We start from the raw sequence: 27,036 nt of genomic DNA, 5'->3' as shown, positions 1-27,036 counted from the left end.
TGCTAGAGGAAAACTTTGAAACCTTAAACACTATGATAGGAGGAAGAGGAGAGAGAATTGGTACAGAGGATCTTATGGAGCTGTCAAAGGATGTTTATAGAATTAGCTAACGGTAAGAGAAAAAATTGAAGAAAAAAAGAAAGGAATGATACACTGAGGAAAAATAAGAGAAAAAGTAAAGGGAGAGAAAAATAAAAAGTAGAAAAAAAGAAAAAAGAAAAAGAGATAAGAATCCACAAAGAAGAACAATTCTCCAAGCTGCAACAAACTGGTGAAGAAGAAATGAAGAAAGAAGACTAGAAGAAAAGACTCAAAACAATGTGAACACTCACAACAAAATCAAAAGGGAAAAACCAAAAAAAGAACCAAAAACAAAAATTTCTCTGTGATTTCAAACGTGTTTTTCTTCTGCAATCTACAATTTTGTGGCCGTGTCCAAGTCAAGACATGTATGTGATCACATTGCTAGATAAGGAAGACAGACAGACACTAGATCCCTGCTGGATGTTGGTAGCAACAGTCAGTAGGATTAGAGCAAAGGCACTAATTCTGCAACTTTCAAAGTCAGAGCAATTCAGGCTAAACCTGGCCTCCAGCTGTGGGTGAGTCCAGTGTCCTCACCTTCAATGCCTCTGGTGATCTCTTGGCACCCTGACCCAGCTCCCTGACCACAGTTGTTTCCCTTGGCTCTCCCTCACCCTGTCACTATGGGAATCTATCACTTGCTTTCTCTGAGTTCTGAATTCAAACAATCAAGCTTTCCCTGGGATGGCATCCAACCAAGCACTTTCTTCATGGTTATCCCCTCCACTGGAGCAGTTTACCATTGCAGCTCACAGCATCTGTCAGTATGCTTCAACATCATGTTTTTCCATGAAGCCTGGTGGAGTCCTTCACCTTCACTTTATAGATTCAATCTTCTTTTTAGTGAGCCACAAGCCAGGAACAAGGGGGAAAGTGCATAATGTGCCCTCCTTATTAAACCTTGTTTTTCCTCTTTCATTTCTCTATAGGTTTTAATTTTACCATCAAATCCTTCCTGTCTCATAGGGTTCTAGTCCCTCCATTTGTTTTCCTCCACATGTTGTTATTTTCCATTTTCTGGGTTCTGAATCTCAAAGAGGCTCAGTTGCTGTTGCTTACCATCCCACCATTTTCACTGCGGTCCAACAGGACATTTGTTATTGTTTTGTGTGCAAACCCTCAGGAATGTTAGAAACAGAAGCTTTGGTCTGTAATCTGGTGGCTAGGTGGGGCTTCTTCCTGCCTGTCCTTTCTGGGACACTATGTTTCCTTGCCTTCATTGTTTCAAATCTTAATATTGGCCAATTTGTTAGTTTTTCTATGAAAAGTTTTAGGCACCACCTCAATTCTTGTTTGAACAGTTTTATGCCAGATATATCCTGAAAACTGAATGCCCAAGCTCAACATTAAAGATGGACCTTAGGTAATCTCTTTAGTACCTTTATGAATCACATACTAGTTCTTTCTAAGTGGTATTTACATGGGCATGAAGGACTGTTTGAATATTCAGGACAAAAGTGAACCCATCTGTGGACGGTGTAAGGAACAGAATTGAGAGCTGATATAAACCAGAATCTGCACTGATAGATGAGAGAAAGTAAAGCTCCTTCAACCTGTACATTTCTTAGTATGTACAAGATCCCAAACAACTCACTCTAAATAAGTATTCTTTCAAAAGGCATAGAACACCTTCCTCAAACAGCCCTGATGGTGGACAGTTACCACACTGTAGACCTACCAGCAAGGACCTCTGTTCTTGAAGGCATGTGGCACAGCCTACTCAGAGTCAAAAGACTATTGGGTTTCCAGCAAGTCACTGCCCTAGTTACTGTTCCTTACCTCCATAGAGAGGGATTTCATTGTTCCTCAGGTTCAGCCTACTGCAGTAGAACAGCAAATAGGAGGACCTTAAAAATTTTCTACTCTGACAAGATTTTCTACCCAAACTTCATTATCTTCAAGAAATATGAACTTTGCATTTATTCATAAATTCTGCATCAGTGATCTCAATCGTGTTTTGATTACACTGAGTACCTCAACACGCACTTGCTGCTGCAAACTCAAAGAGCTGCATTCTCTCTTAAAAACATAAATAGGTAAATCCACATTGTGCCCTATATACCTCTACCCTGATGGGGATCACCAAAAGCGTGTCTCCTCCCCAGTTGCCAGCAGTACCCCAGTACTGTTACTACCAGGGACACAACTCAGGATTCCTTTCCTTGCCCGGCTCCCCAGGACTTAAGGTCATTGCTCCTTTTTCCATGTAAGATGCATTTCTTTGTTTATGACCTGCCTTTTCTAATAAAAACATACAACACACAAGGAGATTAGATACCCTGACCCACAAGTAGACTGACTGTTAGAATGGACTATGGAAACTTACCATCACACATTCTCTTTGCTCTTAGTACTGTGGTCATCCGGTATAAGGAGGGTACATTTGGAAGTTGGCACAGTATATATTAGCCTCCAACACAACTATTCTTATGAGGTTTTTCTCAGGTCCCTTTTTGCCATATATTGACTCTTAAGTGGCAGCAGGGAGGTCCTGATTTTGGTGCCACCTAGAGCTGATGGCAGCTAGTGAAAAGCAGGAACCCCTGAAAAATACCCAGTGTCACAAGATAGCAAGTTCTTTTCTGTTTTACTATTTTTCCCACTTATTCTCTTAATGTGGACTGAATGCTACAGTAGACTGAATTGTCTTTCACCCATGTTTGGTGGGTGAGATTGAGCTTATCAGTGATACAATAAGTCTTTTCTAGTTTCAGATTTTTTTCTTTCTTGTCTTTTGTCATAGTGTTCTTGTGTCCTCAGGATGTTATATTTTCTTTGTTCTAAAATTTTGTTTATATATTATTACCTTGTTAAATTAGGCATTCATCATTAAGCATTTTATCTAAGTGGTTTAATTTTTTAAAACCCTTTCTTTTCAGCTGGAAATAGCTCTGTAGTAAGAGAAACTCCAATGGAAGGTGGAAAAGGATGCGACAAATATTTCAAGTCATTCAAAGGCAGATGGTATGACTTTCCTTAGCTTGTTTTTATTAATATATAATGCTAGTGATTTGATAAATATTATCTATATAATAAGAGGCATGATGTCAATATATTACTTATTGATAGCATTTTTAAATGATGTTGTTGCTAATTTAAGGATAAAATTTTTTTAAATTTCATACATTTCCAAAATTGTACAATTAAACAGGTTAAGCCAGGTGTGGCGACACATGCTTGTAATTCCAGCACTCAAGGAGGCTGAGTCAGGAAGACTAAAAATTCAATCCCAACCTGGACAATATAGTGACTCTGTCTCAAGATAAAATTAGAAAAAGCTAGGGATATAGCTCAGTGTGAAGGCCCTGGGCTCAATCTTCAGTCCTGAAAAAATGCACTATTTACTATTTACTATTTATTCAATCATATGTGTTCCATTCTAATGATTTTTGTTATCTTTATATATACCACCTGTTCTGCTATTTTTTTTCTTTAAATATGTCCAGTTTTAAGCTGGGCTGAGTACTCAGCACAGTACTGGGGAGGCTGACGCAGGAGGATCACTGAGAGTTCAAGGCCAGTCTGAACTACATAGAGAGACCTTGTCTCCAAAAACAAAGTTCCATTTTTAAATTCATTTAAAAGGAAACTTTATATCAGTTGTTAGTTAATATAACCTAAAACTAATATGCACTTCATACAATAAGTAGTGATACAAATAAATACAACAAAATAAAATTATTAAATTTTACCTACTGTTGGTGTATTGCATCTGAAATCTGCTTTGTCTTTGTTGAAAGGAGAGATTAGCAGATGTTAAAGATATTTTAAAAGCATACTAGAACCAGATGGAAACTTTTCCTTCACATAGAGTAATTTAAAAAATAAAAATGGAACACATTCCTTACTCTGTGATTCAGTGTCATTTAATGTGGAAACCTTTTAAACCACCATGTAAGAAATGCCTCTACCCTTTAGCTTCCTCACATGGAAGTTTCCTTCCAAGTTCTTAAGTTGCATGGCTGTTTTTTTAGAAGTTAAGTGTATTTTTTTCCCAACAATTTAAAAAAATGTCTGTTGTTTTCCTTGTGAGTGCAGATCTGACTGGTAAACCCAGTGAAGGAGCAAATGTGTACTGTGTCATTCTGTCTCATTTTGTGGATTCCTCAGCCATCCTCAGAATACATAGTGCTTCATAAGCCAAACTTGGTATTATGGTATATTTTTAATGTCATCATTCATATTTTAGAATGATCTTCCCTTTTGCAAAGAATTCTTGGAAAATTCACTTTTAAGTAACAAGTTCTACAGTAGGTTTGGCTAGCTTTGCTCCATTTAGTAAGGAAGTGAGCAAAGTCCTTCGATCTTGGTTATTAGTACCCTTAAAACAAATGTGAGATATATGAGAAATGATGATGAATAGTGTCAAATTCCAGCACAGATGTGTGGTAAAATATTAACTTTTCTATTTTATGGTTTTTAGAGATAGACACCAATTCCCTTTCTGGCTGTGGCTCACCCTCACCTTTCTTTTTAAGCACAAGTGATGACTTACATGTATGAGTACATATATCCAGAGAGATGCATATATTTCTCGCCTACATTGTGAAGGCTGAGAGAAAGCCTTACAACAGAGTATCTGCTAAGTTAAATTACTAGTTACTTCTTATTTATATCGTAGAATCTTAGCATTGGTAAGACCCATCCCAGATTTCAGGATAAAATAATAATGACCTGTGCACAACCACTCTGACCTTGGTTAATTATTTAACTCTCTCATCATTGAAACACAGATAATAATACCAGCTTCTTAGTGTAGTGTGTGTTATGGGAACTGATACTCTAACATTTTTATTACAGGCACATAGAAAGAACTTAGTTAATGCTAATAGGATGATATGGGTGATAACACTTTCTGCTCAGGTCAGACCTGGATATAGAAGCATCCTGTTTGAGATAGGGGTCATTCACCCATGTGTGGTGTGTGGTATAGGAAGCATCTCATCCTAGAGAGTCCTAAATCATTGACAATACTGAAATTTAAAATAGCCAGATAAAAGTGTCCCTGAAAGGTAATTTCTCTGTATTTTTCCCAGCCTTCACAGTTAGCAGACATCTGGCAGCCTTTCAGTGTAACTCCTTACCAATCTGGGGGATTTTCCATTTGGCTTGGCTACTTCAACTCTTCTTTTATCCTAGGGTCATCACCAGGGCTATCACCAAGAAAGCCTTCTCACCCAGTCATGGATTTTTTTTCAGTTCATGTCTTTTAGGTGACTCTTCTTCACCAGCAACCAATTCTACCCATACAGATCCCCATGAAATAATTGTAGGTGTTTGCTTTGTTTCTGATGAAAACCTTCAGAAGATGGAAAAGGTCCTCAATCTTTGGAGTTCCGGTCTTAAGGTATTGCAGCTGTTCAGTTACAGTTGTTTAATTTAATATGTAGTGCAGTAGTTTTGCTCAAGTCTACTGTTTATTCTTCTTTTTCAAAAGCTTTTCTTAAAAAAACATCTTTAGAGAGGTTGGGGATGTAGCTCAGCATACCTAGCATGCACAAGGACCTGGATTCAATTCCCAGCACCACAAAAAAAAAGAAAAACAACAAACAAACAAAAGTTTAGTTTCCTCAGATGAGTCCCAAGTCTTAGGTTTGTGGGTCAGGTACATAGGAGCCACCTGGAGATCTGGTTAAACTGCAGCTTGATGCTCAGTAGGTCTTGGGCAGGACCCAAAATGATTCACTGCTCTCAAGCACCCAGATGATCCTGCAGTCTAGAAACCATACTTTAAATTCTAGAAATAACCTTTTAGCATAGTGTCTACTAGTCTTCTTCCTTTGGAACAGGTTTCATACTTCCAATAATGGTGTAAGTCCACTGGAGTCATACATACCCAACCGTTCAAATTGTTCTGTGTTCAGTTAGCCATATGTGTTATTTGTTTGTTGTGAGAAATGATTATTTAGTCTTTTTACTTATGCTGGGCAGTAGAGTAAAGATGCAGCCACTTGCTGTAAGGTGACCAGTATGATAAGTGGTTTGGGGAAGAAAGCTTCAACTCCCACAGTTCCCACTACCACCTCTATCTAAACAGTGTCCTAGTCATCATGGCTCAGCCTAGCCTGCAGTTCTGAATTTCTTTCTTACCTGATCCATTTTAATGTGGACACTTAAGTCCTTGAATAGACAAAGGGATTTAATGAATGAGGCCTGAAATTTTCTTTTCAAAGATAAGATTTTATACAAAGTAACTTAAAATAGGAAAAAGCTAAGTTTTCTGGTAAATATGAACCATAAAGAGCCATGACTGTTGAACTTGCACACATCATCATTAGTATGTTGTGATTTTTACATGTTTTGTTGACCACTTGCTGTGATTTTTAAATTTTTTTAAATTTCAGTTTGAAGTGGTATTAAGGAAGAACTACTTAATTGTACATTTATTTTTCATACAAACATTATATCTGAACTAAGCAAATGGAGACTTAATTTTATTGACTGGCACCAAATGGAAATGAAAAAAGAGAAGGAAAAACATGCAGCACATGTAAAGCAACTGTGCAGCCAGATCAATGACTTGAAGGAGCTGCAGAAAGCCTTTGAAATTTCCATTAGGAGAAAAGATGAGGTCTTCTTATGTCTCTCTGTTGTTGTTGTTTTTTTTGAGACAGGATCTTGCTGTGTGTTCCAGGCTGGCCTTGAACTCACTGTGAAGCCCAGGCTGGCCTTGAACTCAAAGCAATCCTCCTGCTGTAGCCTCCTGAGGGCTGAGATTACAGGCATGTGCCACTATGGCTAGCTTAATATCTCTTTTTAATTGAGATTCAGTAAATGTTTCACTAAGTAATAAGTTCTAAGAACTGATGATTATTTAGGTCATATAAGATATAAACAGGAAATTGCTTCAGAAACTGATAGAAAAATGAGTGCCTAGCCATAGGATGTATTCTTCCTAAACATGTCAGCGTGATGCCATTTTATCTTTACTTTGGCTTCGGTGTTCATGTTTTAAGAGTGTCTGCTAAATACAAATGCACTGGTTTTTATCTTTCTAACCTTTTTTCTGCTCTACCTGCCCTTTAAAGAACATCACTGAATAAATATTACCTACATTTTAAACTGTCCTTTTAGGGAATATTTTAAGTTCTCAAATTCTTTCTTTACTACTGAAGTTAAACAAGGAAACTGTCCCTACTTTCACTTTGTTGCCTCTTGAGATCTTGAGAGTAGAGTTCAAGTCTCTGCTAGTCTTTTGCCTCCTGATAGCACCTTGAGCAAAGCAGCTGGGCAACAAATTTCTGCAGTTCATGGATGGAGGATAGCGGCTTTGAGAGAAGAGGGACTCAAGCAGACACCTCAGCCACTGGTCGAAGGAAACAGCACCAAGGCGTTTCAGTGAACTAGATGAAGATTGCGTGTTTTTAAAATATACACATACTTCATTTTACAGGGTATAAAATTGCACATCTTGTCTTATTTTCTGAACTAATGGACACTAATGTCAGTCATTTTCTCTATTACTTTCAAAAAACCCTGTTCTAAAATTTCAAATTTTCACATTATGTTGAATTTATGAAGATGAATAAAGTGAACTGCCATCCAGCTTAAGAATAGAATATAACAGTTATCTTAGAATGTGTGCCATTTCCTCTTTTGAAAAGAACAACAGTAACAAATGTCTCTTGGTATATGTGTCCCAATTCATTAAATATCTTTTTAATATGGTCATTTTCAATTATTCAGTTCTTTGTAAGTGAGAATGTTATCTTAGGATTTAAAGGCCTTCATTATTTTAAGAACAAAAATAATATCACTGAGGAAGCATATCAAAATGTCACTATTATTTGCTTTTATAAAATTCTTAAACCCCAGAATTGCTAAACAGTTATTGAAAAATTCCTATACCAAGATAGTAAGTACAAATGACTAGAAGATATTTAAAACCTAGCCCTGCTCACAAGTGTAGTGAATTTGTATACATAGCAAACCTTTCAAATGTACAATTGTTTTCCTGAATTAAATATCAATAACTATATTAATTTTCATATACAGAAACTTGTATTGGCTATGAACAAAATATGTACTCAATGAGTTTCCTCTTATTCCCCTTTATTTGTTAATATGTAGTGTATTCACATGGTGAATTTTTGTGGTCTTTTTAATAATAATAATGAAGCTAACTAGATGAATACAGTAGAGACTCATAGCTATTCTCTTTAGCACTTTTTGATATATGAGAAAATCACTTTACCAATTATTATTGTAATATCACAATAATTAGGTTCATTGCTCTTTACAGGTGATTTCCAGCTTGTCTCATGCCATCAGCAAACAAAAGGAAAGGATAGAGTTGATGCAAACATTCTTCCACTGGCAGATTGGCCATGTCAAATCCAGACAGAATGTAAGTTTAAATAAAGACAAGATCTCTGACCAGTATTAGACTTCTGAAAAAGGTTTCGGATCCTGTTTAGGCACTTACCCATTGCTGACACGCAGTGCCCTACACTCACAACTTAAAGGAGGAGAGGTTTATTTGGACTCATGGCTTTTAGAGAATTCAGTCCATGGTTGGCCAGCTCCAAGGCAGGAAGGGCATGGTGCAGGTGTCTGGCAGAGGAAAGCTGCTCATGTCATGGCAGGCAGGAAGTAGAGCAGGAAGGAGCCAGGCACGGATATGCACCCTTCCAGTCATACTCCAGTGACCATCTCGTGCAGCCAGACCCCATCTCCTAACAGCAGTCAGCTATAACCCCAAAATTCCCACCTCTGAACACATGAAGTCTGGGGAGACATTCGCAATCTAAACCATAACAGAGCACTTACCAAAACTCTTGTTCAAGCAAAGAAAGATGTGTTTCCTAGTCAAAATGAATTCATGATATTGTTTCTCTTATTTGAAAGCAATTTGATTTTTATATAGTTTGCAAAAAACACTTCTCAGATTCTATAGACAAATGCATTATGATAGATACAGCATTTACTACTTCATCATAGTTTAATAAGGATTGTGCCTGAATTATACATGTCTTTGTAATGGGCCTTCTTTAGATTTGACCTCAGATATGGTTATATGGAAAAATAGTTTATAATCTTAATTGTATCATATGCTTCTGTATTGTTTACCTGGGCCAGAGCAGTGCCATGCACCTGTAGTCTCAGCTACTCAAGAAGCTGAGGCAGGAGAATAGCTTTAGTCCATTTTTAGGCAGCTGGGCAACATAGCAAGACCCTTTCTTTAAAAAATACCTGAATACAACCATTTTATTAAAAGATATTACTATTCACATATTACAAAATACCGCAAATGTTTGTTGTGCAAATTTCTCTTAGCATGAGAATTGAAAAAGCCATGCCTGGATTTGATTTTTTTTTATTTAAAAAATTAATTTTTAGAAAAATTAAATGAGTAATTTAAACCTGAACATCTTTAGTTTAATAAGAATTGAATCAATATATAAAAATAGTGAAATGACCTCGAAGTAGAAAAACATGAGAGAGAGAGATAGAGAGAGAGAGAGTCATAAGTATAAGGGAAGTGTATAAATATTTCCATGTATGTATGTTCCTGTGAGCTTGGAGCAGTTTCTGTATGTTAGGTTCCAAGAGATTAGTATGTATTTAGGAAAAAGTTATTGTTATCATGGAATAGAATTTCTCTTTAAGGATTTGTATCAGTCAGCTTTCTGTGCTGGGAAAAAATAACTGACACTGGCAGCTTAAAGAAAAAGAGGTTTACTTCACTCATGTTTCAGCCCAGGATAGCTGGTTCCAAGGCACAAATGCCCATAGCAGAAGTTGTGATACAGGAAAGTTCCTTAACACACACACACACACAAACACACACACACACCTGGCCAGGAACAGAGAGCAGGGGAGGGGCCAGGCAAGGGGAAGGGGCCATGATGAGAATGCACTCTACTAGGTTACACCTTCAGTGATCTTTGACCTCCAACCAGGCCTTCATTCAGCTGTGAGGGCCTCAGTGGACTATCTAATCAACTTCCAGAGCCCCTTGATCCAGCCACATTGACATTCCAGGTTAACTAGCATGAGTATTTCCTAGTGCTTTTGTGTTTTAATTAATCCCAATGGCTGAGTTCTACCTTCATTATGTTGAAACAAGTTGTTTAAAATGAGTTTGTCATGCTTTGAAAGTTATTTGTCAAGTGACCCATTTCAAGAACAAATATTTATTTAAAGGTCATGCAAATTCATAGCTAAATTGGCAAGTTTCTCATTTTCTTTGATTTGGGTTTATGTTTTTCCCCAGACCAGATTAGCTGCATTAAGCTATGATGGAGGGGTGAGGCAGGTCTGGCTTTTCCCATCCCCCATGTGTGACCAAGGCCTGTCTCCTACCCAGTAAGCCTGTCCTCCCAGGTGCAGTTTGAGAACAGTATGGTTGACTAGGGTTGAATGATCCTGTGTGTACACTTACCACCGTGCATGTCTGTTATTACCACCAGTACATCCACCAGTCCACTGTGGCTTTGAGGTTGTATGTTCCTTTTGTTTAGGTTTATGAAGGTAAACTAGCTGACCAGTACTTCCAGAGAACATTACTGAAGAAAGTCTGGAAGGGCTGGCATTCTCTCATACAAAGGCAGTGGAAAGAAGTGGTAGAGCGAGCTTGTCAAGCAAGAGCTGAAGAAGTTTGCATCCAGATTTCCAATGATTATGAGACCAAAGTTGCTATGGTAACCTCTTATATTTCGCTTTCTTTTAATGCAATAAGAAAGATGAGTAGATTCATTATTAGTTTATAGTTAGGTTTCTCTTTTCATATAGCCAAAAATAAAAACATTAAAAAAAGATTTTATCCTCATATTTAAATTTTATTCTTATAAGGATGGTATAACCAGGCATGGTGGCAAATGCCTGTAATCCCAGCACCTGGGAGGCTGAGGCAGGAGGATTGCTGCAAGTTTGAGGCCAGCCCCTGAACTACATAGGGAGACCCTATCTCAAAAAGAAAAAAAATGTTGGTACAAAGCAGATGTACATGCATTGAAATTATTTTTCTTTGACTTTTAATAATAAAATTAATAGTTTCCATGGTAAAATATTTAGGACCTAAAATGAAATTAGAACAATCTGAAAAATGTAGTAGATTTCATGAAATAAATATTATAAGGAAAATTTACCATTATAGTACTAAATTCTTAATATTAAAAATAAATGTCCAGGCCAGGGATTTAGCTAAATGGTTCTAGTGCCTGCCTCGCAAGCACAAGGACCTGAGTTCAATCCCCAGTATCAAAAAAAAATTTTTAAATAAAAATAAAAAATAAATAAATTTCATAGTACAAATAATTTTGTCCAATTCAAGTGACATGCAAAAATGTAGTCCCTGTATGTTTGGTCCAGGGGGAAAATGGGCTGTACCCTAAAACCACTCTGCACTTTAAATTCTGTAGGTAACATTCACTTTCTTAAACATCTATACATGTTGCATTTAAGGTTTTGTTTTTGTTTTTGTTTTCTCCAGAATGAATCAGGGTATCTGTGGCTCATGTAAATAAATTATTTTGTTTAATATCCTACATAAAAGTTGTGTGGTAAAAATGACCTATTTTTATATGGAGAAAATACACTGGCAATGTTCAGTGAAACTGGTATAAAATTTGACTTATTTGAACCTTGACTTTATGGTTAGGAATGAAAATAGTTTTTTGATGAAGACAGTAGGCATAAAATCCAACTAAATTGAGTTACATAGCACAAGAGGTATATAGCAAACTGTTTTTAGTATTTTATATAAGAATAACCTCACAGTGTGTTTATATTTTTAACAGTAATACTCTTGTGCCTCAAGTATTTTTCTTTTTTTCAAATTATCTTATTGTAGTTATCTGGTGCTTTGGAAAATGCAAAAGCCAAGATTCAGAAAATGCAAAAAGAGAAAGAACACTTTGAAGATTCCATGAAGAAAGCATTCATGAGGGGGTATGTGCATTAAATCTAGAAGTCATGACTATATTTCAGAACAGAAATGATGCAGGTTAGTATTGATTCTCTGGTATTTTCAAAAAAGAATTTAAGACAATTGTAGTGATTAGTATGGTCTACAGTACTAATCTGCAGTGGATATATCTCACATGGGTGCTGTTTAGTTTCATGAGGTCATTTTCAGTTTTACTGTGAAAATTAGCTCAGTCATAGTTACTTATGTTACCTTAAATCAGATCAAATACACTCAGTTCTTAACTATTTAAGCTAAAGGTTAATGTAATGTTTTTAATGTAGAACATTATTTTAAGGTTCTTTTAACTAGTAATTTTAATACCTCTAAATAGAAACTTTCTATTTTTTGCTTTTTTCCTAAATAGCCAAATTTCTTGAACTACTTTGTTTACTAAATATTTCTTGCCTAATCATAGTTTCCCATTTTAGAAAGAGCTTTTCTTCTAATTTGAAAGAGGCCTTAACTAAACTCATTTTCAACAGATCTAAATGTAAGCTTATCTATAGAAGTCAGTAAAATAATTTTATTTCCAAAGAAAGTCCTATTAGAACTAACTACATTTCAGCCAGTCATGGTGGCTCATGCCTGTAATCCCAGCACTTGGGAGGCTGAGACAGGAGGATTGCTGCATCCAGGCCAGCATGGGCTACATAATGAGTTCAAGGACAGCCAAAACTATTATAGCAAGAACCTATCTAAAAAAAAACCAGGAACTAACTACACTTCTTACATCTCCTGGAATCTGAGTGTTCACGTGGTGGTTTTGTCACCATAGCTTAGAAGGGCACATGACCAGAACGCTTTGCCACCAATGTACAGTGGGGCCTTAGATTCCTTCTCCAGAGAAGCTGGACAACATAAACCTTCTTTCCCTCCTTCAGAGGGGTTTCTTGTACAGTGAAATCCACAAAAGAACTTTAAACACCAAAATATACTCTAACACATAGCTGGTAAAATGTAACTATTGTCTTAATTCCAGTCAGCCTCCCAAGCTTCAGATCAAATGCATGATCATCGTTGCAGTGTTCCCTCACATTAAATCCTCTTTGGACTTGGCTTATGTGTCATTGAGACAGTTTGATTATGTAACATCCTGAACATGATTTCAATCCTATGAATAACTTCTCTGTGCTTCTCATGCCCCCATTTTATGGCACCAACAGACATTTAATATTTAAATCATGCAAGTTGTGGTGACAGTCTGGGCAAATCTTTCTGTGATGGTGGTGAACCTATGGCACACGTGCTGCAGCAGGCTGTTTGCTATCACTGAAAGCTCTAAAAGGTTCACCATCACTGTTCTATGAGAATCAGACATGGTATGTGGCCCATATGTGCATTAGAAACTTGTAATCATAGAAACTCTAGGCCAAATTGTTTAGCTTCCTAATACTTGAATAAGAACTTGATTTCTCCAATAAATAGTCTTTTATTTGAGGATCAGTGCTGAAAACCAACTCACCACCCTCAATGATAAAATAATGTGTTTCAGTTCTAATTATTAGCAGGTTACAAGTACTGAATCAAGGATTTGTGTATTTGGAAGAGATACTGGTTGACCAGTCCTCACTAGAACTAATCACATTCAATTATAAAAAAAAAAAACTGTTTTTCACAACCTACTTAAAAAGGCAATGAGGTTACTTAGTTTTTTACTGCCTTAGTAAGTTCACCATCTTAAAGTTTATATTCAAATACAGATATGTCTCCTTCAGGCCAATAGGCCTGATTTATAGAAAGACAATGTATTCTGACAGTTACACAGCATGATTTGTTTCATTCCTTTTAAGGCTTTCTCTGAAGTCTTCCTTCATATGTACCAAATGCATTCTCTGAGATCCCAACTGTTTTAAGTGACCTGGGGCATTGTTTGTCATAACAATGAATGATAAAGAGGACAAAAATAGTAAAGTACATACTATAGTAATGTTGGTACCAAAGGTGAAAGTTCATTATAATATAATGCTGGCTATGCTTTGTGGGATTTAGATTTTATAACATTTTATTAATTATAACAATAATTATTATAACATCTTATTAATTTTTAAATTCTCATCAGAAAAAAAATACTTCTGGCCCCCTTTCGCCCATTAAAACAATTGTTTTTTATATAATGCACTTTTTAATAATGCAAGGTGCTTTAATATAACTGTCCTATTAAATAGCTTTTTAATTTTTTTTGTTTGTCCTAGCTCTCTGTTGTCTATAATCTCCAGGGAATCTCATGTTGTATGTTACTCTCAAATCTTATAGATTATAAATTAGAGACTTTTATGAAGAACACAGAGTTTGTTGATAAAAAATAACCTTAAGGGGCTGGGGATTTAGCTCAGTGGTTCCGCCACCTGGCTCGCAAGTGCAAGGTCCTGAGTTTGATCCTGGTACCAAAAAAAAAAAACCTTAAAATGATACCTGCCAATTTTTCAATTAATTTTAGGCACAGTAGAAAAATACAACTGTGAAAAAAAAGCAGCCCCGTTAAAGGAGGAATAATTACTATTAAACATAATGGTCATCTCATAAACAGAAAACCCATGAATGAGCCCACTTTAGGAGAGTTGGTCACCCGCCTCTCTTCCGGGCTATCCCTGGCCAGATCTGAGCTCAGTTCTGTACTGGTAATGTCTGCCACTGCCAAAAGACAGACACTTAGTATCACATTCCAGCAAAAACATGTTAAAACTCTGAGTGTGTGTGTGTGTGTGTGTGTGTGTGTACATGCACATTGTTTTCACATTAAAAAATGGTGCTATTTTCTAAAGCTTGGAAACAGCCCAAGTCCTCATCAACTGGAAACTGGATAAAGAATATGTGGGTTTTTTAATAAAATGGAGTACTACTCAGCCATAAAGAACAATAAACTAGAGACATTTATAGCTAAATGGTTGCATATTGAAGCCATGCTCTTAAGTGAAATAAATAGGACACACGTGTAAATATCAAATAGTTTCTCTGGTGTGAGAAACTGAAAGTGTAAATAAGGATTAAAATGATTAAAACAAATAATTGATAATTTGAAATAGGAAGAAAAGCTCTAAAGGGGTAGGGAAAGTGGGAGGGGTAGGGAAAAGGAAAGAAGGGAAAGGAAAAAGTATGAGAAAAAGGAAAAAATGGAAACAAAGTCTTTGTAAATAGGGAAGGGTGGAGGGGGTGAAGGGAGCATAGGGAATGAGGAAAAAATAAGAACCAAGATACATCATGTAAAGGTACAAGTTCCCAATGAGAAATGTAAATGTATTATATACCTAAAATGTACCAATAAAAGAATTTAAGCAAAAAAAAAAAAACAGTACTATTTTATATCAAAGCAGCCCTTTCATCAGAGGGTTCAAAGGATCTAGGCACTGTAACTGTCATCAAACTTTGTTAGCAAGGTAATTATGACTCTTTTATACACAAATAATTTAAGAAAATGACTGGTACATAAGCCCAACTTTCTGGATGAAAAGACAACATTTACTTATAGGACCTACATAATGTCTTCCATTCAGAATTCTGAAACAGCTCATTGAATTTGCAAACCCTCATACTGCTGTTTCGTACCACAGAGATGTGGTCTTAAGTGGAAGCTGACCACATTCTAATGCTGACGGAGAAGTGAATCTAAAATGGAAGAACTCCTTTATCCTTGCTTTAGGAAGATGATACCATTCACTGTTTTGTGTGTGGGGAAGTGGGGGCTGTTGCTGTAGGGATTGAACCCAGGGCCTTCATGCTGAGCTATATCCCCAGCCCTTTTATATTTTTTATTTTGAGACAAAGTCTTGCTACATTGCCTAGTCTGGACTCAAACTTGCAATCCCTCCTACCTCAGCATCCCTACAGGCATGCACCACCACACCAGACTCCATTCACTCCTTAAATCAAGGTTAAGCTTCAGTTGTGACAGAGAGATGCTATATGAGAGGTCCCTATGATCAGTTAAATGTGCAGATGTGCTCTTTATTCATGATTTACATAGTCTAACTGAAAGAACCTTTTCAGGGTTAGGAGGTGCTGGGCCTTGAACCTGAGGCCTCTGGCTTATACTTCCCTACGGGATAAGCAGAACTTGAGGCTATACTGTAATTAGTACTACCTAGTCCATTAAGTGCAGATAAGCATCAGACACCTAGGTGGGTGACCAGAGCACCTAGACCCATCCCTTCCCAAAGTATTACTGTTTAGAAGTCATACATAAGCCAAGGTTAATGATGCCAGCTGTATACCCTTGCTATATGCTCTGCTTCTCTATTGGATTAATATTAGCTAAGCAGGTGTACTTGTAATCCTATAGGTTGATTATAGTTTGACCCACATTATACACACATTTGTGACTTTGCTGTATAAATTACCTCTGACAAAGGGCCTCATTGGCCACTCATTCAGGACCCCTTCTGTCTCTCAGGAGCTATTCCTATTCCCCCTTCCTACTCTTAAAACAAACAAACAAACAAAAAGCTGATGCCTCGTGTGTGCTGTACCATGAAGCTACATCCCCACCCAAGAACACATTTCTTGCTTGGCACAGTGGTGCATTCCTGTAGTCTCAGCTACTTGGGAGGCTGAAACAGGATTATGTGACCCAGCAGTGCTAAACCAGCCTGGGCAACAGAGTGAAACCCCACTTCAAAAAAATTTTAAAAGAACCATTTCTTTTACATTGTCAAAAGTAATGATGGTTACAATGCCTTGATTTATTGCTATTTGCTAAAAAAGTCAAGAATAAAAATACACTATTTTTGCTAGGCTAATAGCAATAGGTGGAAATAAGAGGGGGGTACAATGTTTCCAGAATATAGTTGTGAAGATTTAAATACATGACCATGTATCAGGATAGTTGTATGAGTGCAAAAGGACATATAGATCCTTAGGCTTTGTATGACGTATGTATCACTCATAGTAAGATGGCAGTACATTTAACTGAGGTTCCAGATGAACACATCATTTTTTTTTTTTTAGTACCAGGGATCAAACTCAGGACTTTGTGCTTCCAAGGCAGGTGGCAGAACCACTGAGCTAAATCCCTGACCCTAAACACATCATTTTTATTTGTTTGTTTTTTGTTTTTCAAGACAAGGTCTCCCTATGTAATTCAGGCTGGCCTCAAACTCACTATATAGCCCAGTTCCTCCTGCCTCAGCCTCCCAGAGTGCTGGAATTACAGGCCTGCACCACAAAAGCCAGCTTTTTTTTGTTATCAGGAATTGAACTCAGGATCTTGTCCTTGTGAGGCAGGCTGCAGAACCACTGAGCTGAATCCCCAATCCTCCAGCTTATTTTTATCTTTTATTTAAGACCAAGTTATTACTTTCCCATGTGGAAGTAAGTGGTCTGAAGTCTTTGGTGGTTAATGGTGACATTAACTGGTTAATATGAGAAACTGTATTAGCTGAAAAAATAGTGGACTCCAATGAACTACAAATATCTACATTTTTGTTAGGATCAAATTTTAACCATTGTATGTTTTTATTGGAGGAGAACAATAATCTTAACTGGGGAGAATTTTAATGAACTGAATTTGTGATTTATGGGGACCAATTTCACAAATAATAAAAAGGAAGAGTATGGCGCTGGTGTTCAGGGAAGAGAGCACTCTGACCACTTGGACCCTTCAGTGGCCCAGATGCCCTCGGTGCTGCCCGGACAGCTGCTGCCATCCCCACCCATAGGGGCGGTTGGAGTCCCCAGCGCCACCTATGTGCCCTCTGCTGCTTTAGCTTCCTTGACATCTGCCGGGGCTGTGTCTGCGCCCTCTGTTGGCACTCGCGTTCCCGCCTCAGCTCTTACAGGATCTGCATCTACTGCTGAAGAAATGGTGAGTGTGATTTGTGTGATTGCTGCTATGCTATGAGAGGGTCCGAACACTGGTTTGCAAGTGGGGTGTTTTGCTGTGGTGTTCTGTTCATTGATTTTGTGCGTGTGTGGTATGGGGATCAAACCCAAGGCCACATGCATGCTGGACAGGTGCCTTTTCACTGAGCCGTGTCCCCAGCCCTATTGGATATTTTTAACTCAAAAACAGTTTTCTGTGGTGGAGAAAAATGTCTGTGGTATTTAGGCCAACCCACAGAAGATATTCAATGCACAGAGTGGTTAAAACTTTAATTATTAATGAGAAATAGTAACCTCTCACAGTAGTGATAATCAAAATCAAAATAAAGAACTTTTCACTAACATTTTTCAAAAACCGGAAAAACTAGATTTGAGTAAAAGTTGAGGAAAGACTTTTTCTCAGGTTGAAGCAAATTAGTGGGTGTTTTCAAGGATTGAGGAGTTAATATGTCTTTAACTTTCTGGTTGCTGTTTGTCTCACAACTTTCCCTCTTCCTGGTTTGGATGTGTACAGTGACACTACTCTGTGGTGACTCCATCTTGGCTGGGTTGTAACTTTTAATTTGCAACAGGAGTAACTTTTCCTAGAGTAGTTGACTGAGCCTCTATGAGAAACATGCCTGGGGCTGGGTTCTGAGCAGGGATAGTGTGTGTGTGTGTGTGTGTGTGTGTGTGTGTGTGTGTGTGTGTGTATGAACTGGCTGGAAGGGAAATGAATCAAGTGTAGACAGAGCACATCCTGACTGGACCCCTGGCCTCCTGCTGTTGTAAGGTCTCAGAAGGGGATTGGAGCAGGGAGCAGGCATAGCCAAGCTTATCAGGCTCACTAATACGGGCTTTTTAAAAAGGACTCTGTAGCCTCTGTCCCTGCTCTAGCATGGCTCTGGCACCAAGGAACACAGTGTCATAAAGCTCCTGAGGTGATTGTCACCAACACCTGATCACTGACAGCAGAAGAAAGATGATAGCAGAATCTGAGTGAGGCCTTAAAGCTCCTTAACAGCTGCCAGAAGGTGCCATGGCCGTGGACAGCCTTCGGTAGTAAAGATAACTGCTCGTCTGTAGGCTTCTAGCTGAGTTGAATTTCTGCCCTTTGAGAGCTACTAACTTCGGAGAAAAACATGTTGAGACCTATTTATCATGTTTGTTCCAGGCTTGGGATATAGATATATCAATCACATGGCCATCAAGAGAAATTTGAATATGTGGGAGAGTTTTGATATAGAAATAAGATGCTAAAATTCAACCCTAACACTTGTTCAGCTGTGTTTGTTTTCCATGATTACCACATTTTGAAGTCTTATACTGTAGAACTGATCTCAGTATTTATTTAAATTTCTGGTTTGACATTCATGTCACATATGCAGATAATACACACAGCTCAAATTTTTCAGAATTTCCTTCTTAGAATATGACTATAGCAGTACATCGGCCTTTGTATGTAAACCTGAATATTCATAGGGGAAAAAATGAGTGCTGGCTCACCGCTCTTTACTGCTAAATTATTTTTACAATAATTTCATCACCTGAAGTAATTTTGAAGCCTTTGAAGTATGAGAAACACAATATTGGCCAGGCATAGTGGTGCGCACCTGTGATCTCAGCACTTAGGAGGCTGAGGCAAGAGGATCACAGAGTTTGAAGTCAGCTTGGGATACATACTAAGTTCAAGGCCACCCTGAACTACGTAGCAAGACTCTGTCTCCAAAAAAAAAAAATAATAATAATAACCCACAGTGTAGTACAAACATCCATACTCCACCCCACTATCTACCCCTTCACAAACAGATGCATATTCAATGTCATTCATGTAAGTACAGCCTCTAGGGGCTGAAAGAAAGGAGAATTACACGTAAATCTCTCTGTAAATATAATGCTAGCTTTCTTCCTTTCTTATGTAATTAAAACACACAAGTTCACCTCAAATATGTCTTCTTGTTTTTAAAAGAACTGTAATAACAAAAGAGGAACAAGGTCATTAGTTGGCTAACTTAATGTGAAACCAGTCATTGTTGAGGATAGGAAAAATAAGATTTGTGATCATGGCCTGGTTATCTTTCTCTTCTTTGTAATCACAGAGGCTTCCTATGAACATTTAGGGCTTTTTTTCTTGATATTTCTAGTAGCTAAAAGGAAGTATGTGCAGAAAATGTAGAGAATTGAAAATAACGGGAGTGTCGATTGCCATCCTAATTAAATAACATCGTCATCTGCAAATTTGTTTTCTTTTCTACAGACATCCTCAGTATGTTAAAGAAAATATCAATTTCATGGTAGAAAACCTTTTTCAAAAGAACGGGGTAAGAAGAAAAGGTGCAAAGGGGAAGGGGAAATGAGAAGGGTAAAGGAAAGAAAAGAAGGGAATGGAATTAACATGAGAAAATGAAATAATGGAAACAAAGTCTTTGTAAATAGAGAGGGGTGGAGGGGTTGAAGGGAGGGCAGAGGAATGGGGAAAAAATAAGAACCAAGAGAGATTATGTAAAGGTACAAATCTCCAATGGTGAATGTCATTACATTGTATACCTAAAAAGTACCAATAAAATTAATTTTTAAAAAAACAGGATAGACAAGCTTGCATACAAATATGTTGCAGTTCACAAGTCTGAACAGTAGATGGTGCTGTACTCTCAACTCCAACTAGAATAGTTGAGAGAAAATATTTTCAGTTGGATTTTAAAGCTATGTGGTAGAATTAGTTAGTAAGGCTTCTTTTCTAGCTTTTCTTTTTATCAGAATGAATAGTGATAAGGTATCATTAGACAGTTGGTAACGCTTCCCAGATTTCACAAATGAAGTGATTGAGGCTTAAAAGAGAGTAACCTGCTTGTGGACACAATTAGTAACTGTTAGAGTTGGAATTCCAGTATTGACAATCTGACCTCAAAGTTCTGTATTCCCACCCAACTCTCTGTTACCTCCCTTTCAACTATTAAGATGCAAATATTGGAGTTTTTAATATGTCATGTGTTCCTATAAACAGTCAAAACTTTTCCCGTTCCTTTTGATTTTGTTGTTTATGTTTATATGGCTACTGGAAATACCAAGAAATACTGGGAAAATGCTAGAATTTTCCTTTTTAAAGTCTGCTAAGCTGACAAATTCAGTGATCTCTCTCATGATTGGCACCAGTGGTCATTTGGCCAAAAATTCAGCTAAAGCAAAGAATGATTTTTTAAAATGATGTACATAGCCTTACTCATTTTTTTATCCTAAAACATAAGAGTGTGTTGGTCACAATATGTTTTTGTTTTGGTTTTGGTTTTTTCCAGTACCAGAGATCAAACTCAGGACCTTGCGCTTGTGAGGCAGGTGCGGCACAACTGAGCTAAATCCCCAGCCCATATAAGTGTGAATTAATTTGCCATTTTTGATGTGCAGCCACACTGGGTGTGATCACTAATTATAATTAAGTCATCCTTGTAGTATAAGCCACACCTGATGTATTTTCTGTTTTCCAGTGTTAGTTTCTGTAAAGAACAGCATTTACTAATAAAACTTTCAAAGCTATCCAATTATAGAAACCTTCTAGGTATTTTTTCCTCCTCCTCATTAGCAGTATATTTCCCCATAATTTAATTTTATATAGTCCTAAAATGTGCATATTGATTTTTTAAATAACTGTCACCAGCTTACTGTATACAATGTTTATTATACTGCATAAATATTATTAGCAAGTACAAGTAATAAATCATCAGAAAATAAGCAGCTGGCTCTTGGTAAATACACAAGTCATCTAAGACACCTTCTGTTGAATTCATATGAGATAGAGAGGTATTTTTTTAAAGTCCTTTCTTCCTGCAGTATATATTTGCTTCTTACTGAAGGCATTCTGAAGCAGTTCTCAGCTGGGTTGAGGGCATCCTGTCTTCAGTGGGAGTTTCGCCAAGCATAGTGTTTCCCAGTCCACACTTTGCTGCTCTCCTTTGAGGGAGAAGAGCAGCTACAGAAGGGAGCATTGATGCCGTTCAGGTGGGGCTGAGCAGGAATAAGGGCACAAGCCCAACTGTACTTCAGTTTCCATTTATTGGCAAAGGAATTTCTTGTCAGCCATTAGTTTTATATTTCAAAATAGTGTTAAAGAATCTTCATTCTTCATAGCAAGGAGTGTAGCTCATTGTTAGAATACATGGTTATTTTATGCATGAGGCTCTAGGTTCACTCCATATTGCCCACAAAACAAAAAAATTTTATTAGTTATAAAATCTTCTTTGTTCTTAGTTTCATAATTAAAAATAAAGTTAGGAAGTTTTCCTACAGTCAGAAGCACGAGTTTAGTTTTTGAAGTTTAGTCTGCAAATATTTTTAAACCTGAGATTTGATTTCTCAGATTCATAAGATCCATAAGTTACTAGTTTTAAAAGGCAAATAATTTCTATAAGAATTATAGTGAGAAATAGTATTCTAAATCTTTCTTTCCGAACTCTGTTAGTGCTTTCTTCTGTTTATCATCTTTTCCTAAACAGTACGGTCATGTCATCAGTGCTACATTTGCCAGTAACATATCTGTTGACTTCCTAATGTGGGTGAAAGCATCCAGCCTTCTGATGTCACCTCCCAGTGTCTTCTCTCCCCACACCCTCACAGCATATAAATATTTAGATCCAGCCATGCTAACTCTGAGACTGAGTATTTGTGATGACTGTGCAAGCATATCTAAGCCATTAATGTATACTAAGACTGTATCTCCTTTATAGTACAATTGTTTGTCCCTAGAATCACTTCATTTTTATCTTTGCTGTGTTTTCTATGCAACTATGAGTCTTTCCAAACTCCAAGGAATTGCAAAACCCCAGTGAATCCTGTTTCTTTAAGGCCATCTCAACACATCAGGTTTCTGTCACTTGTTTCTGTAGACAACTGTGACTGTTGTAGCTGTATACAGATATGCAGAGAACTGCAAATGGACTTGGGGGGTGTTAAGATTTGGGCTGGGTGTGGTGGTAAACCCCTGTAATCCCAGCACTCAGGAGACTGAGCCAAAGGATTGCTGTGAGTTTGAGGCCAGGCTGGGTTACATAGCTGGCCTATCTCAAAAAAAATGAGTACACTTATACATTAAAAGTTGACAGTACCTTTTGATATGATCATCCATTTTTTGCAATATTTCCTATCAAAATTTTTAAAAATCTTGGAATATTTCCCTTCCAAATACTCCCTACTCTTCCAGAATAACTGTATCTTTGTCTGTCTCTGTCTCCCTCTCTCTCTCCCTCTCTCTCCCTCTCTCTCTCTCCCTCTCTCTCTCTCTCCCCCCCTTACCCTCTCTCTTCCTCCCCCTCTTTTCACCACCTTCAAATAAAACATCTGTTTTTATTTTAAACTCTGCTTCTGTGGTTTCTTACTGATGCTAGGTTTAGGATTGCTGGGAGCTGCATGTTCTAGTAGAGCAGCAGCACGGCGTGGGGTTCACCCCTCCAAGAAGTTACAGTTTGTCATTACCATGTCTGGGGATGGTGTTTGAGTGGACCTGGACTTCATAATAAAACCATTTTGTGGGGGAAAAAAGAAAGAAAAAGAAAAATCCGTTTTTATAAAAATGTTATATATAATAAAAAATAACTGAGAAAGACAAAGTAGTCACTGAAAGGCATCTCTTTAGAAATTACAGCATATCTATTATTGCATGAAAAATTATGTTAATAAAGTGAGAAGAAAAAAGGCAGAACACAAAAGAATACAAGTAGTGATAATGTTAATTATGCCCAAGGATCAAAGCGTTCATAAACAGATCCTGGCTGACAGGGGTGAAAGATGGTTGGGAGAGAAGGGAGACCAGTGAGGCTGCGGTGGCGGCACATGAAACATCTTCTGGTAATAGAAGGGTCTGTCTTGATCACACTGATAGTTACAGGAACACATACAGGCCTAAAATGCCATAGGCCCCTACACAGGCGTCACACCAGTGTTGGCCGTTATACTTTAATTATGGAAGATGTAATCATGGTGGGAAGCTGACCAAGGGGTACACAGGCTTCTCAGCACAGTCTTTGCACTTTCTGTGAAGCTATCACCACTTCAGATTAAATTTTTTTAAATCCTTAAAATCTTATAAAATAGTAGGTATATCAAGGTTACAGGGATGTTTCAGAGTATTTGGTTGTCTGTTTCACTTTTTGCCTCATTGTTTTAAGTTTTATTTTTTCCACATTAAAATTGGTTGAATATACAATTATTTTAAGTGCTATGTGAGTTAACAAAAGTAATTTATATTTTTCCGTGAATTTTGTACCAATTGGATATTTGTTTCTTGTTTGTTTGTTTAGTATGTGCCAAGAGTTGTGACTTCAGCACAGCAAAAAGCTGGAAGAACAATTACTGCCCAGATCACAGGGAGATGTGATTTTGCTTCAAAAACCAGAATTCATAGCAGTTTAGCTATAATGGGAGTTTCTCCTCCCATGAGCTCAGTTGTTGTGGAAAAACATCATCCAGTCACAGTGGTAAGTCCACATTTGATAACCTGTTGTCAAGAAATCTTTTTCCTGAGAGTTTGTAGACTAATAAACCATCCAGTGACATTTTGTGATCAAAATCTAATGTGACTGGCACTTGGCCTGCCTTTTCCTGTTACAGTCTGACACCCTTACACTTAAGCAGATCTGCCTTTCTTGTTAAACAATTGATTTCTGAAACAGTGTTTCTTCCAGTGGAAAAATTATCTAATCCAAAAAGTAGTGTGTTGGTTCCCCAAATGGTAAAATGTATAATGATTTAAGACAAAACTGTTTACTCATGAACAAGTTGTTCATATAGTGGATATCTGATTACAAAAATTTCCCTACTTTACCCCTTTTTAAAGAAAGTCTTCCTCCCCTTTTGTCAATACAATTGTCAGCATATTCTTAGTTTTGAAAAAAATCAGGTTCTGTGAATTTGTAATAGAAAGGAAGGTATATATTAAGACAAAATAAGCAAAAAATACACAAGTTCTGCTCCTTATTGACTTTGTGATGTTTACAAACCAAGTGAAATGTTTAGGCCTCCATTTTCTGTTCTGTAAAATGTGATTGGTAAGAATACTCGCCTCCTAGGCTTGCTTTGGTTTTAGGATTATATGAGGTAATGCGAAAATTAAGGAGCTGTATGAAAGCACTTTGTAAACTGTAAAACCATAAGCAAAGTTAAGTTACTAGAAAAAGAACATGAAATACCTTTATTTCTTACAGCACCCTGGAAATCAACAATTACCTCACAAAGTAAAATCTAAAAAGAGTAGCAAGAACATATCACTGTAGAGAACTAAGGATTGGTCTGAAAAGGCAGTACCCTCTCATAAATCCCCAATATTAGACAATGTTCTTGTCTACTTGGTATTTGAAAGTATTAGTATAAAAGTGTGATTTTTAAAGTTTTTTCCCTGGATACTAGATGGTGACTAGATGGTTAAATCTAAGAGACTGGATTATTTAAATTGAGCCCCAGGTGAAGTGGAGACCAGAGATGTATGAACCAACACCAGATAGAAACGTGGAGTTGAGGGAGGAGTTACCTTAGGATTCTTTTTTTTTCTAACTCTTTTTAGATTTTACATTGAGAGGTAATTGTGTGTTTATATGATGTTGTGATTAAAACAGATATCCTATGTTCTTTTTCTAGACCCTAATAGAAATCTGTGTGTACATGACTGAGAACTTGATAACAAATCCTGATGCTGGCTGTTGGAAGCTGTACTGCATATAAAAGAGAAAAGCCTTACCTGTAGTCACATTCCCATGTTATACAAACTCATACATTTATTACACATACTCATATGTATGGACGTAATATGTACAAGGCTGATCAAAAAGCACAGTATTTAAATTTTTAAATTTATTACAGTAGAAGACACAAGCCATTAATCCCCTCCAAATACTCACCCTTGCTTCCAACACGCCTATCCCATTGTTCTTGATACTTTCTGAAGCCATTCTGGAAGTCTGCTCTCATGAATGTCTTCAGTTGTGCTGTCATGGCTGCCTTGATGTCCTGAATCAATTCAAAAAGTTTACTTTTCATGTCATTTTGGCTTTGAGAAAGAGCTAAAAAATCACATGGTGCCAGGTCCTGTCAACAGCTGGATGTGGACATACTGTAAGGTTTTTTATAAAAATTGCCATAAACATTGTGAAACATTTCAGGGCATTTAGGCACCCATGAAAAAGCACTCCTGAAAGAGGACTTCCAGAACTGCTTTAGAAAGTGGCAAGAAGGATGGGATAAGTATGTCTGAAGCTAGGAAGAGTATTTTGAGGGGGATTAATGGCACTGTGTCTTTTATTGTAATAAAATATTTTATTCAAACATTGACCATAATTTTGGATCACATCTCATATAAACTGAGTCAGATGTGCCCTGACTTTAACACTTCAGTGCTCATGTCCAAGATGGTCCCTGGTGCTCTGAGTGTGGGCACATCCTCCCCTCAATATGTGTCCTCAACATCTAGTTATTTCCTTGCTTAGAAAGCCGTGATCCATATTAAGGGAGCACCAGGCTTCTGGGCAAACCTACTCTTATGTGACCATAAGAAAGTTTCATCTGCTCTCAAGAGAACCAGGTGAGGTATGAGGCCTCTGCTTTGCTCTAGTCTGAAAGAGAACCAGCCTGGATGGATCCTTGGGGCTTCCCCATGTCCTCCAGGATTGGACCCTGTGCACAATGTCAGCTTGAGAGGTGGAAGCCGGGTGGGGTGAGAGGATGACGTGGGGCTGTCTCTCTCAAACACCATGAAGCTCCTTTCTCTACTGAGCCTCTGTAAGCCTTTTCCACTTTGTCCTCTTTGAGAAGTGACTCCATGACTCTGAAATGCAGCTCCAACATTAAATTGTGGGTGCCAGGGGTGGCCAACTGCACATGGGTTCCTTTTGGAGAAAGGCCTCATCTTGTTTGTGTTGAGGGCTGTTTCACTTCACTCATTGCCAGTATCTGCTGGATGCTGAACAGATGTTTATTGGGTTAAATTATAGCTAATGAGTTGATAGTATAATAATCTTATGAGGTTATTAAGCATATTTTTATGCTGCAAAATATCCTCAGACCATTCATCCTGACAGTAGTACCTCGGCTTCCAGATCTCTCGGAACCAGATCGGCCCACACCGTCTCTCACAAGCGGTCAGTCCATAAAAGTGTTTGATGTGAATACACTCACAATGAGGTCTTTTTAACTCCTCTGGTTTTACCAAGGGTTCGAAGTCTTTAGTTTTTAACATTTCCATGTTATTAAAACATTGTGGATATGTCGTG

At 37.5% G+C, this 27,036-nt stretch overlaps 1 protein-coding gene across 1 annotated transcript; it reads left to right on the top strand.

Annotated features, from left to right (window-relative positions):
• Positions 1-90: 90 nt before the first annotated feature.
• On the top strand, positions 91-26,957 carry LOC101725169 (centrosomal protein POC5). The gene is given in 14 exon segments (XM_087203174.1): positions 91-112; positions 2,964-3,018; positions 3,020-3,048; positions 5,224-5,288; positions 5,291-5,433; positions 6,481-6,655; positions 8,327-8,431; positions 10,548-10,727; positions 11,879-11,975; positions 11,978-12,029; positions 17,507-17,792; positions 24,076-24,256; positions 26,799-26,889; positions 26,891-26,957. Coding segments are annotated over 14 exon segments (1,548 nt in total).
• The last annotated feature ends 79 nt before the right edge of the window (positions 26,958-27,036 follow it).

Source organism: Heterocephalus glaber, unplaced genomic scaffold, assembly GCF_053883595.1.
Source record: "Heterocephalus glaber isolate CG9 unplaced genomic scaffold, H.glaber_assembly_v1.0 deba00001788, whole genome shotgun sequence".
NCBI lineage: Eukaryota > Metazoa > Chordata > Mammalia > Rodentia > Bathyergidae > Heterocephalus > Heterocephalus glaber.
This window is presented reverse-complemented; position numbering and strand designations above follow the sequence as displayed.